Source organism: Bos javanicus, chromosome 18 (genome assembly GCF_032452875.1).
Source record: "Bos javanicus breed banteng chromosome 18, ARS-OSU_banteng_1.0, whole genome shotgun sequence".
NCBI classification, from domain to species: domain Eukaryota; kingdom Metazoa; phylum Chordata; class Mammalia; order Artiodactyla; family Bovidae; genus Bos; species Bos javanicus.
The window spans coordinates 11907215-11920862 of NC_083885.1; the positions used below are offsets into that span (position 1 = coordinate 11907215).

General features: G+C 56.0%; 1 protein-coding gene across 3 annotated transcripts in view; it reads right to left on the reverse strand.

Moving 5' to 3' along the window:
• Positions 1–364: 364 nt before the first annotated feature.
• C18H16orf74 (chromosome 18 C16orf74 homolog) overlaps positions 365–13648 on the reverse strand; it is a 29601-nt gene continuing 16317 nt past the window's right edge. For all 3 annotated transcript variants that reach the window (XM_061386925.1, XM_061386924.1, XM_061386926.1), the window contains 2 exons: positions 3135–3275; positions 365–892 (listed from right to left, as the gene is read on the reverse strand). In XM_061386925.1, coding sequence (XP_061242909.1) covers positions 834–892; positions 3135–3275 — 200 coding nt within the window. In that variant the 3' untranslated portion in view covers positions 365–833. The remainder of the gene's footprint in view (positions 893–3134; positions 3276–13648) is intronic.

Consider the following 13648-nt stretch of genomic DNA (forward strand, 5'->3'; position numbering starts at 1 on the left):
ACCAGAAAACTAGACGGTTATTCCCAGCCCATCACTCCCTCCCTTTATAGACATGTCTGTCCCTTCCCGTGCCATGTGACTGCCCAGCTCAGCCACGTGGGGTGTGTCTGTGTGGCTTGCCTGCTCCACATGTGGAAGCTGAGAACGCTCCTGTGGGCCTGGCTTGTGCTCTGAGCGTCTGCAGTGAGAACGCACTCTGGGCGCTACTGGCCACAGAATGAGGAGGGCCAATTGAGGGGCCAAGACCACCCGAAAGCCCATAACCAGCTAGACCAGCCCCTCCATGATAAGCGATTCTCTTAAACTTACCTCTGTACTGAATGTGCTCCATCTCCTCTGCCCGCACAAGGAGCAGAGTCCGCAGCACGTTACACGGGATCTTTATTTACAATGCAAAAAAGAACTTATAAATCACTTTCTGGACAGTTTCGATGCCTTTAAGACAACGTGTAAAAAAGGAGCCAGTCCTGTGCAAGAAGTCCTTATGTGTGTGTGCACCTCCAGGGCGCCTGTCTGCATGGCCCTGGGCGCTGGGAGTCCACCTGGCCAGAAGGGAGCCTCTCCTGGACGGCGTCTGTCACCATGCCCGGGGTTGGCGAGAACGTGGAGGCGTTGGAGGTCTGGTCCACCCCACGGGGCCTGAGAAGTGTCGCTCTGGAAGCGGGCGGGGCTGACTGCTCGCTCCTCTCCCCACGCCTCTGGTCCAGCGCTGGAACCGCTGCGTCCTCCCAGCCAGCGTCCTCAGCAGAGCGTCCCAGGGTCCTGGACACGCGGAGAGGGGGACGGCCAGAGCAGGAGCCGGGGCAGGCACACCCCTGACCTGCGTCGCCGCCTCAGGCCTCAGGGTCAAGGTCTCCATCCTCCGTGCACGACCCAGACTCGTCCAGCCAGACTAGGAGACAGAGGTGGGGTCCACATCCAGATGGGCCCCCCACACCAGGCCCCTTTCCCCAGAAGCTCCAGGGCCAGCGCCTCAGGCCACGTTGCTTCATCGTATCCCTCCAAGCTCTGCGCACGCAGGGCGGTGGTGTCAGCCGATTCAGAGAGGGAACCCCAGTGACGTGGGTCTCACGGGCTCTCCCCCTCTCCTCTGGCCACCCCAAGCCCCGAGCTGCCCCAGATCTCAGGCTGAGGCCCCTGGGATTGAACCTCCCCCACCACATACACCCCATGGCTCAGCTGCTTCAGACCGCCTGCCTGGAGATGCCTGCATGCCTGAGGCTTGGCAGGAGGTCAACACACCCACCCTCCAGTTCCAGGTGGGAAAGTGAGGCCCCGAGAGGGGACATGCCCCCTTAGTCAGCAGGGTGGTCAGGGCAGGGCGGGGTTCTCGCCCATCTCTCACTGTGGGGGAAGCCCCAGGGATCTTTCAGCACCGGGAGCCCGCAGCCCCGTTGGATGTGCCGCCCAGGCCTGCCAGGCTGTCCCCCTGCCCTAAACGTGTCACTGGTGAGGAGACTGGCCACACAGGCACCGTGCGGGCTGTGGGCTCGGGCCCCTGACCTTCCTCGTCACCAACTCTCACAGCCTCTGAGGCATGACCACTCTCTGTGATACGGGGGAGCTGGGGCCTCGTTCCCACATGCAGGGTTCTGTGACTCCAAGGGCTCTGCCCTTCCTCCTCCAGCTCCCTCTCTAAATGGGGAAAGGCAGAGGCCAGGCCTCACTTCTGCCACCAGACAGGATGTGAGGGGGGCCTCTTGTGCAGTCCCTCTGCACTGGGACCCCGTGGGCACTCAGGGCTCCAGGCCTGCACCCCACAAACCTTGAGGAGGAACTGTGAGTCTCCCCTGTGCTCACACCAGCCCTGGGAGCAGGGAAGGCGGTTATGATCCCATCTTACAGATGAGGCCACTGAGGCTCCGAGAGGGAAGGGGGTGTCACGGCAGGGCCTGGGCCTCGGTTACCCATGGAAAGCTCTCTGATTAGACACAGAGGCAGAAACCCAGCTCTTCTCTCACCCTGCTGTGTGCCCTTGAGGGAGTCACTGTCCCTCTGTGGACCTCAGTTTTCCCAACTATAAATTAGAGATAAGGGCGGTATTCACAGCTCAGAGGGTTGGAGTGAGAATTCACTTAAGATTTGTGAAAAGCATTTAGCCCAGTGCCAGGCACCTGGGTAGGTGACACGGGACTGTGACCCATGGCTGTCATTACTGTGCCTGACCCAGTGCTAGTACCAGTGTGGGGTCTGGCCCCAGCCTGATGGGCTCTCCAGGTCATTCCCCCTGGCGGGCAAGCTGACACCCAGACTGAGAACTTCTGGAGAAGTCTACCTGAGTGCGCCCCCACCTCTTTCATGAGCCCCTCCTCAGCCTCTGTGGGCCTGTGTCCCCCAGACGAGCCAGGCGCTAGCTGTAGCCCACGATGGTAGCCCCCGAGAGGGCGTCAAGTCAGGGCGTGCAGAGAACAAGCTCCAGATCTCACGGCCTGGATCTGAGTCCCAACTCTGACGTATCAGCTGTACAAGTGTTTCAACCTCTCGGAACCTCAGTTTACCCACCTGTAGAATGGGGATGATGAGAACTGGACCTGACTCAGAGTTAATATGAGGCCTCAAGGAAAAACCACCACCATCATCACTTACGATGACTGTTCACAACAGCAGCCTCTGCACCAAGCAGCGGGCCTGACTCAATAAACCTGTTCATGAATAAACGCCCCCACCCCCGCCAGCTCCAGTGGTATTCACAGAGGGTCTGGGGGTTGCGGGGCGGGGGGCAGTAGTTTGGGCCCCTCCCTCTCACCATCTCTCTGGGAACCACCCCATCCCCTCTCTGCTCCTTGCAGTGAGCTGTGTCTGGAAGGCCCAGAGATTAGCCCCAGCCTGGGTGGGAGGGGGAAGTTTCCAAGCCTGTCCTGTCCACTGAACCGCAAGACAGAGCCCCAGTTCCTCAGCTACAGGGGAAGGCATCTCTGTCTACCACCTTGGCAGGCCCACGCGGCCCCATCCATGACTCACCCAGCTGCCGGAAGAGGCTATGGAGCTAATTATTCCATACACCATAACTTGCTGAGGCTGGTGCCAGGGACACGGGCCCAAGGTGGAGTGTGTGCAGATCCACGTGTAAATTTTTAATAAAGCGCAGAAGCAGACACCCACCCCAGTCCCCCAGCCTGACAGCAGCACCTCACCTGCCCTCCGGGTGTCCCTGGGCAGGGCCACGCCTGTGGGGGTCGGCGGCGTGATGATGATGTTGGGGACGTCCAGGTGCTTGTCGCTCAGCACGGGGGCCTCGTCGTGGCTGCCACTGCTGCTTACACACATCTTTAAGCCTGAGGGCAGGCCATGGGACACACACGACAGAGAGACAGACGTCAGTGGCCGCTGGGGGCTGCCCGCCGTCCTCCTCCGTTGCCATGGGTCCCCATGGTGCAGGGCCCAGGGGACTGCTCTGCATGCCCACGTCAGGACCCGTCTGAGCTGGCGCGACTTGGCCAGGGTACGAGTTTTCTCTGCTTTGGTCACTCATGTTAACACTGGGGGCTGTGACACACAGTAGGTACTCAAAACACAACCCCGAGTGGAGGAAAGCCACAGGCTTAGCTGGAAGCCACGCGTGCACGAGGCAGTGCCACGCATGGAGTTACGTCCCCCACAAATTATCTTCTGAGAGTCTGTGACATCAGTGCTGTGTCTTCCCTAAGCGTTGGACTGAATTCCCTGGAGAAACTGTCTGGGCCTGGAATTGTCTTTGTGCAAACATGTTTGATTACAAATTGGGGTTCTTTAGTAAGAGGTGGGGCTATTCAGACTTTGTTTCCTTTTGTCCCTTTGGGTAAGTTACATTAGTCAAAGAATCTCTTTCTTCTAGACTGTTGTAAGCCTTGTCTTCTTTCTCCCATAAACTCAGGTAATCCGGCCCAGACTTCATGTCCAGCTGACATGAAAGTGCTCTTGCCAAATCCCAACCTCACTCTTCCCGTCTTGAGTCAAGGCCATCAGCCCTGTGCCAGTAACCAGGGCCTTAGCAGCAGTGCCCCTTACCCCCCATCTCCTCACTCTCCAACCCTCCAGCCAATTTAACCAACCACAGACATATCACTTTGCCAACAAAGTCCGCTTAGTCAAAGTTATGGTTTCTCCAGTAGTCCTGTATGGATGTGAGAGTTGGACCATAAAGAAGGCTAAGTGCAAAAGAATTGATGCTTTTGTGGTGCTGGAGAAGATTCTTGGGAGTCCCTTGGAGTGCAAGAAGATCAAACCAGTCAATCCTAAAGGAAATCAACCCTGAATATTCATTGGAAGGATTGATGCTGAAGGTCCAATATTTTGGCCATCTGATGCATAGGGCTGACTCATTGGAAAAGACCCTGATGCTGGAAGAGACTGAAGGCAAAGGATAAGAGGGTGACAGAGGATGAGATGGTTGGATGGCATCACCAACTCAATAGACAAGAGTTTGAGCAAACTCTGGAAGATAGTGAAGGACAGGGAAGCCTGGCGTGCTGCAGTCCATGGCGTTGCAAAGAGTTGGACACGACTGAGCGACTGAACAACAGAAAGAGTCCATAGATCCACTTACCTCACATCTGTGACAGTCTTCCTCCCCCTCCTCATGCTCCTAGCGAGCCTCTCCACCTTCTGGCTGATCCCTCCAAACAGCAGCCCACCCTCCAAACAGCAGCCAGAAACTGCAAACCTGATCATACCCGAACACTCACTAGCTCTCAGTAATTAGCTACAAACAGCATTTCCCAAAGAGTGTTCCCTGGAACACTGCCTCCACAGACTCCCTCAGGAGGGAGGGTCCACGATCCAGTGAGTCTGGGAATCCCATCTACTCTATCCTTCTCGTGGAGATCCCATGCCTGTTGGAGCATTAAAGGCTCTGAGAAGTCCTGCACTGAGGAAGCTGCTGTCATTGTGCTTCATCCTGGGGTTCCTGAACTTAAATAACCCTGGGTTCTGTTTTTGGAGGAACACCTGTTAACATCTCACAAAACCATGAGTCATGAAATACCTTCTGGGAAAGATTGATCGTAAATTAAAGTCAGCCTCCACAGTCTGCCCCAAGCTTGTTTTGAAGCCTGCCACCTGGACTTCCCTGGTAGCTCAACTCATAAGATTCCACCTGCAATGTGGGAGACCTGGGTTCGATCCCTGGGTTGGGAAGATCCCCTGGAGAAGGGAATGGCTACCCACTCCAGTATTCTGGCCTAGAGAATTCCATGGACTGTATAATCCAGTTTACTTCAGTTGCTCAGTCATGTCCGATTCTTTCTGACCCCATGGACTGCAGCACACCAGGCTTCCCTGTCCATCACCAACTCCCGGAGCTTACTCAAACTCATGTCCATCGAGTCGGTGATGCCATCCAACCATCTCATCCTCTGTCATCCCCTTCTCCTGCCTTCAATCTTTTCCAGCATCAGGGTCTTTTCCAATGAGTCAGTTCTTCGCATCAGGTGGCCAAAGTATTGGAGTTTCACCTTCAGCATCAGTCCTTCCAATGAATATTCAGGACTGATTTCCTTTAGGATAGACTGGTTGGATCTCCTTGAAGTCCAAGGGACTCCCAAGAGTCTTCTCCAAAGCTACAATTCAAAAGCATCAATTCTTCAGCGCTCAGCTTTCTTTGTAGTCCAACTCTCACATCCATACATGACTACTGGAGAAACCATAGCTTTGACTAGATGGACCGCTGTTGGTAAAATAATGTCTCTGTTTTTTAGTATGCTTCCTACGTTGGTCATAGCCGTATAGTCCATGGGGTCGCAAGGAGCTGGACACGACTGAGAGACTTTCCCTTTCCCTGCCACCTGCCCACACCCCTTGAACTGCTCACAGTTCCCCAAACACCCTGGGCTCCCCAGCCCTTTGTGCTGTCACACGGGCTGCTCCTGCCTGGAGTGCTCTCTGTTGCTTTGGGAGAGTGGTGAGCTCCTCCTGACCCTTCAAACCCCAGCATAACAGGCTCTCCTATGGGGGAGCTGCCCCAGGTATCTGACCCCGCTCCTTCAGTCTTCCGGTGCCAATCTCGAAACGATCAGTCCCGTCTGCCTTTACCGTGAGCGTGTGAAGGACAGCCCCTACTTGCTGGCCCGTGCGTCCTTAGAAACTGGCATCCTGCCTGGGACAGAGCACACAGGGGTGCTTTCAATTTCAAATCAAAAACAACTTCAGGCACTGCTGAACTCAGTATTCAGATCTTTGTCGCCATGCCCTGCCTCTTTGTTTTTCCTCCCCAAACAGCCCCAGACTGGACCACGTTAGCTCAGGTATCCGAGTCCCCAGCTAACAGCAGGAGTCAAGCAGCGGGGTGGGCTTCCCCGACCCCCACTGGGACAGTGCTCCTTAATCACCCCTGCCGGGTCAGTGTGGTGGTCCTCAACGATGTCCCTGACGGGTGGAGTCTGATTCCCCTCCTCTCCAGTGAGGGATGGACGCTAGGGTGGATTCCAATGCAGAGATGAAGACAGAAGGGATGGCGTGTGATTTCCATGGCAAGGTCATGCAGGACACTGCTCTTGCTCTCAGGGAGCCAGCTGCCACGTGTGAGGACGCTCAAGCGGCCTGAGGGGGAGCCCAGCTGGTGGGCCAATGGCACGGGAGGACACCACCTAGGGCGTGGGTCCTTCAGCCCAGGCAAGCCTTCAGACGAGACTAGGGCTCAGCCTACAGCTTGACTGTAACCTCTGAGACCCTCTGTGACACAACCTCCCAGCTAAACTGTCCCCGAATCTCCGACCAACAGAAACTGTGAGATAACAAATCCTTAAGCCACTAGGTTCAGGGGGTCATTGTTTATGCAGCAGTAGATAACTGATACAGTAGTCAGCACAGCTTGCCTGTCCTTGAAATCCCAATCCTGTTTCCTTCCTGGAGAGTCCCTGTGGCCCCCCGCTAAATCTACCAGGCAGGCTGGTTAGTTTTGTAGAAAGGGGTCACGTCCCCTCCATCAGACGACGAGCCCCTCGGAGCACCCACCAAGGCCGCCGCCAACTTTCTTTAAAACCTTAGAGCTGTTTCTTCCTGCCATCTTATGCAGAAGCCCAGAATGTAAAACAGATACAAAGAAGCCACTTGCAGGAAGTCCTCCTGTTATCACTGCAGCAGTTGGCATTTAGGGATCATCTGCCACATGCCAGACACCTCCTCCTACGGTCTTCAAGGCCACACCGGGAGGGGTGAGCTCGGATGTGAGACCGAGGACCAGAATCGGTAGGAGCCTGCACAGTGATGAGCAGCTAGCGGGTGGCGGGAGCAGGATCTGAACCCAGACCTGAGTCAGTCTGATTCCAAAAGCTGCTGCTCCTTGTAACCATGATCCTGTAACAGAGCCAGGAAAACTATCTGAAAAGGACCTGACGGTAAACATGTTTTACTTTGGGGGCGACAAAGTCTCTGTTGCAACATCTCAGGTTTGCCACTGAACGCAAGTGCAGCCTCAGACAATATGTAAATGGGTGGGTGGGGCTGTGTGCCAAGACACTTATTTAGAAAAACAGGAGGGGCAGTCAGCTTTGGTCCAAGGGCTGTGGTTTGCCTCTGTCAGCTCTGTAATATCCAGGAGTTGGGAAGTTTGGATCAGGGACATGCCTGACGTCCTAATAGGCAACAACAGAAACTCAAAAGCCCGAGGCTCATTAATGCCAAAACCCAAACCCAAATCCCAAATCTGGCTACTGCTGGGAAGTGACAGGTGGTGGGCGTGAGGAAATGAACGGAATGAATGAATTCCTCGGAAGCCCTTGCCCAGTGAGCTGGGGCCAAGAGGGTGCTGGTCCCTGCTAGCTTCCTCCAGAATCATCCCCAAAGGGCGTCTCAGGGAGCATGGCCACAAAATCGAGCTCTGATTACTGTTGTCTGTAACTGAAGGGAGCCTCCCTGATCAGCCTCCAAGGCCCCTTCTTCAGTGAGTATTCCAAAGTTCTAAAAGAAAATGCTAATGGAGGAAAGCCACACTCTCCCAGGGCTCACACCTGCATTTTAACCTGTTCTGGGAGCACAGTGACAAAGCCCACATTCTTAATCAGGAAGCATCAGGTCACTCTTGGTGGGCCCTGGAGAGATGCTGGAGGCAGAGAAGAGGGAGGGGAGGAGGGGAAGGAGGAGGGAGGGGAGGAGGGGGAGGAGGGAGGGGGAGGAGGAGGGAGGCGGGAGAGGAGGGCCAGGACTCCAGCCCCTTTCAGCCCTCTGGGCCGCCCAGAGCAGGAGTGGCTGAGCTCTTGGGAGCAGCTCTGGGGAGACAAAGCCGACTTTGGGGATTAAACACAAATGCCAACCCTGCCCCAGACAAGCAGCTCATTTGTGCTAAAGCCAGAATGGTTATTTGTTAATTATGTGCCCGTCTCGGGTCATTAAGAGCCCATTTCCTGAGGGGAAGGGCCTGGCTGGGATTCCAGGGGCCCAGGCCCCCGGAGGGAAAGGCAGAGGGAATCCCAGGGCCCCAGAGCTGTCCGATATTTCGATTTGGGGGTGTGACAGGGAGCATGCGCAGGAAGCCTTCCTGGCTGGTGGCTGTCACCCACCATGACCCAACCCTGCTCTGAGGCACACGCTTTCCCAGGACATGAGTCAAGCTGGACACAGAGCAAGCCAGGTCAGACCTCCCTGGCCTCCTGGTGGCAGCTGCCTGCCTCCCGCGGGGGAAACGCTGGGGCTCTGTGAGTGAGCTCTGAAAACCAGTTCCGCCCTTGCCCCTGACCCGCTCCTAGGCAGTGGTTTTCCATCTTGGCTTCCTAAGCCACCTGGGAAGTTTAAAAACTAACCCAAGGCAGGGGGACCACCAGAACTTTCAAAAGCTCCTGTGTGAGTCTGAGAGCTGGGCAGGGCCCCCCTGAGCCAGGGTACCTGGGAACACATGGTTTTTCTCTCCAAGTCTAGAATCCAGGGCTGGAAAATGGAACTATGCTACCCATCTTGTTGGGGCATTTGGCTGCCCAGCACGGGAGCAGTGGCCTGGGACAAGCACTGAGGGAGGGGCACACGGCTGCCGCCTCCCCCGAAACCCTCGTTGAGCGTCCCCCAGGTTAGGCTCTGGGCCGAGTCCACATTAACCCTCACACAATCCCTCGTGGATGCCAGGGCCACGGCCATTCTCCAGCGAGAAAACCAAGGCTCGGAGAAGGCAGGCAGCATGTCTGAGGGCATGCAAACCTGAGGACCCAACTCACTCTGTCATCAGCCACTTCTCATCCTTCAGACGCCCTAAGCCAGGCCCCTTCTCTGTTCAGGATGCCCCAGGCACGGGGGACACAGCACTGTTCCTGGTCCCCAGGCCACCCAGAGGCCACAGAATGACCGGGCAGGATCCAAGAGCAGGTGCGGCCCCAACGCAGGGATCGTGGCTTAAGGGCGCCCTCTGCTGGTTCTTTTTTTAAATGGCACTTGATCAGCACCCTAAAAGAAAGCTCCCAGACCCTGCCTGGGACCACATCCCTGGGACCGCACCCACGGTTCCCCAGGGCACTGTCTCACACAGTGGCCCTGCTGGACGCACAGTGCAGTTGGAAGCCAGAACGTACAGCTGGGCTTCAACCCACCTGGCAGTAGCTCCACCTGCAGAAATGGGGGTACTTCACAGTCCCCACCTCCAGGGGGCGCTGAGAGGATGACGAGCCACACGGAAGCCCCGCCCTCTAGCCAAGCGGTCTGTCGGTAAGGTACATGTGGCAGGTGAGGAAACCACAAAGCCAGCTTTGCAGTGCACACTCAATAAGCACAAGCAGTTATTAACAGCATGAGATTCTAATCTTTGCACTTATTCACTGATTCAGCCAATGCTGAGCACCCCTCGCCCCCTGAGTGCAGGCCAAGGCCCTGGTCTCGTCTCTGCAGTCACACAGCTGTTTGGAGTGACTCTGACAAGATGTTCCTGGTTCTAGCTGAACACTCAAACAAGACCCTTTTTCCTATTGGGCTGGCAGGGCCCCAGGCTGGGGAAGGAGGAGAAACCCAGTCTGACTCTAGGTCCTGACTCTATAGTTTGACTCTAGTCTGACTCTAGTTCCCACTGTGACTCCCCAAGTTTGACCTGCTCACCTGCAGAGAGAGGGGATATGTTCCTCCCCCACAGCTCAGGAATAAACCCCCCAGCTCGGTCCACAGAGCTACTGTGCACCTACTGTGTGCTGGGCATCATTCCAGGCACTGGGAACGTGGCAGAGAACAAGAGAGTCTCAACAGATGTTTCTCTGCTCCTCTCCCCTCCTCCACTGCCTTCCTCCACCTCTTGCTCCAGCCCCTGGCAGCAAACTGTGACCCCAAAGATTTCATAGGAGGCTGGAGAAAATAACAGGGAGGGCCCTCTGATCCAGGCCATTGTCGGGAGGGCCCAGGTGGCTGGGCTGTGATGACGGTGCTCACAGGAGGCTGGGGGCTGTGTGAGCACTTTGCAGGGATTCATGATTCGGTCCTCCTGACGAAGTCCACCTTCCAGATGGACACACAGAGGCATAGAGAAGTCATAGGAGACTTGATGCAGAGCCTGTCCTCCTGGAGGCTGGGAAGCAGAGTCCACCTTGGCAGAGTCTGGGTCAGTGATGGGAGGAGGAAAGAACAGATAACAGGGCGGAGGGGGCAGCAGAATTGGAAGAGACGGTGGGAATCGGAAGAGGCTTCCCCAAGGTGGCCACAGAGATGGTGGGGAGGGCTCGTGGGTCAGCGGCAGCATGCACAAAGGCCCTGGGGCCAGGCAGAGGCTGGGGCTGGCACTAATTCCTCAGACATGACCAGCGTCTGGATTTAGTGCCGATCTTTCAAAAAACAAATGGACAAATGCTTCTGAGGGTTCCAGATGCACTTAATCTTTTTTTTTTTTTTTTAAATTCCAATTAAGGGGAAAGCCTTGCATTATTACAAATGAGGCCAGGGCAGGCGGGCGGGGTTTTACCTTTTCTCGGCAGCTCAGGCCCAGTGGAGACGGCAGTGGATGCTTTAAATCTCTTTTTAATTAAGGAAAAAGCCCCAGCTTGCGTCAGGGATGAGCTGCTGGAGAGAGAACTCGGGAGGAGGAGCCAGAGAGAAAGGCGCCGCAAAGTGGGGAGTGTTTGCTTCCCTGCGCTGTGCTTAGCCGCTCGGTTGTGTCTCTTTGCAACCCCATGGACTGTAGCCCGCCAGGCTCCTCTGTCCATGGGGATTCTCCAGGCAAGAATACTGGAGTGAGTTGCCATTTCCTTCTCCAGGAGATCTTTCCAACCCAGGGATCGAATCTGCATTGCAGGCAGATTCTTTACCGCTGGGCCACCAGGGAAGCCTGGCCCTTGGTCTACTGGCCTCTAAGATGGACTCAAGAGTAGGCCTGCCCTCAGAGCATGACGGAGACTTAAGGTCAAAGAAAATCTGCAAAGCCCTCGATCCCTGCCGGGCCGTGGGTGGTGTGTGGTGAGCGCGGCTCGGGCTCCCCAGCCTCAGCGCTGCTGGCGCCTGGGGCCGGGTCACCCTGCGGTGGGGCCACCTGAGCACTGGCCAGGGTGGAGCAGCACCTGATCCCTAGATGCTGTAGCTCCCAAATTGCAACAACAAAGGGTGTCTCCAGACACTGCCAAGTGTCCCCCGGGGATAGGGTTGCCAGATAAGACTCAAGGCAAAACAGTTTTTCAGAGTTACGGCCCATGCTACATGAGGGATATACTTATCCTAGACAACTAGTCCTTATTTGAAATTCATCCCACTTTTTTTGTTTTTTCCTTCCTAAATCTGGCAGCTCTACCCAAGAGCTGAGAACCACGGTCAGCACCACTACTGACTGAGACAATATCTGGGCATTTCAGACAGAGTAGGCACCCGAGGGTGACTGGTTTCCTTTGTCTTGAGTGGCCCTGCTGCACATCTGTGTGGCCGGAGCCACGGGAAGCGGCTTAAGGATGTCCTGAGCCAGAGGGACTGGCCTCCCCAGTCGCCCTTGGCCAGATGTGTGGGCTGAGCAAGGCTTCTTAACCTCTCTGAGCCTGTGCTTCCTTAGCTGCAAAGATACTACATATGTGGTCGGCCCCTTGCCGGAATAAAGATTCGAACTTGTGCTCTAGATGCCAGCCTGTAACCTGCAGGACGCTTGTAAGGACACATGAGGTTAGGCGGAAGTTGTCTGGGGCAGCCTGGCCAACAGCAGTGCTTAGCGGGGCCATACTGTTACTGCTGCTATGAATAGTCATCACTGCTATTAATAGAATATTGCGGTTATTACTGTGCAATTAGGCAAGAAAATCCCAGTTAGTCTCAGAGGAAGGAGGTGACTAGTGTTACTCTGGGAAAACTGAGGAGCCCCTGGGGGAGCCTGGGTCCTGAGGACAAGGAGGTGTCCCCCAGCTGTGGGCAGCTGAGGCCTGAGATGGGTGCAGACACGCAGCCAGACAGCAGAGCCCACAGAAGACTGGGAGGCTGCCTCCAGCGGGTGGCTGGGAGAGCACTGAGAGCAGGCTGGCTTTTACTGCATTAATCCCTTTGCACGTTTTATATTCTGTACCATGCAGGTGTTTCACATATCCAAAAAATAAAATAATTAAAAGAGAAATAAAACAATTTCTGAGGAGGGATTGATACAGATTTAGGGGGTGGAATGGGAGAAGGTGGGGGGACATTCCTGCTGCAGGAGAGGTCTGATCAAAGTGACGTGGTAAGACAGTAAAAAGTCAGTGAGGGAGCTGGGGGAGGATTAGGAGTATAGGCCTGGAGAGGTAAGAAGGGGATGGGACCGCCAAGAGGAACACTCCTTTTTCCTCGAGCCACTCAGGAGCACGGCCCAGCGTGTGGTCGCAGGGGCCAGGAGTCAACCGCACAGCGTCCAGGGGATGGGGTCAAGCTGGTGTCCCTGGGTCAGGGACCCGGGCTCCTGGGGAGGACTCAGGTCTGTCCGAGTCCTGCTGCCATCTCACTCTCCCGCCACCCAGCTCCCTGTCACCTCTTCACCTGGGGACAACCATGACTACTGTCTTCTTCCAGAACAGTCTATGTATCTGTAGATCATATGCTCACAGGCATATTCCCTCACGGCAACCCACTCCAGCATTCTTGCCTGGAGAACTCCATGGACAGAGGAGCCTGGCGGCGACGGTCTATGGGTCGCAAGAGTCAGACATGACTGGGTGACTCAGCACACAGCACAGGCGGTGGCACGGGACCCGCCGTTTCACAGCCCGTTCTTTTCACTTCAGGCTCATGTTGGGCGTGGCTCCCTCTCCACTCAGACAGAGCTGCAGCCCCTTCTTTCCAGCTGCAGAGTGCTCTCCTCACGGCTCACCTTCTGACCCACTGGGGGTGGCCCTTGGCTAGGCCGTCAGGGCATGTCTAGAAGAGCAGAGGCTGGCGGTGGCCAGGGGCTGTGAGAGGTGTCAGCGCGTGTCCCACAGCACCGGGTCTGAGCCTTCAGCCTGAGTACACATGCTGGGCTGTGCAGCCCCGATCCACCCTGCCGGCCAGGCTGGTCCCCAGTGGCCCAGAGCGCTGCCCACTGAGGGCTCACAGCCCAGCCCCATGCAGCACCTACCCACAGCCTAAGAAAACTGTCGGGTGGGATTTGGAGGGGAGGCAAGCAAGGGAGGCACCTGCTCTTAAGCCAGCTCCCCCAGTAGATGGCCATATAAAAGGCCTGCCCCCCCTCCATCCAGGACAGCTCCGCATGGTCATCTCAGCTCCTGACCTCCCACGGAACTGGCAGAGGTTCAGCTACGGATGCAGGAAAGCACAACTTGCCCTTGGCCGGCCC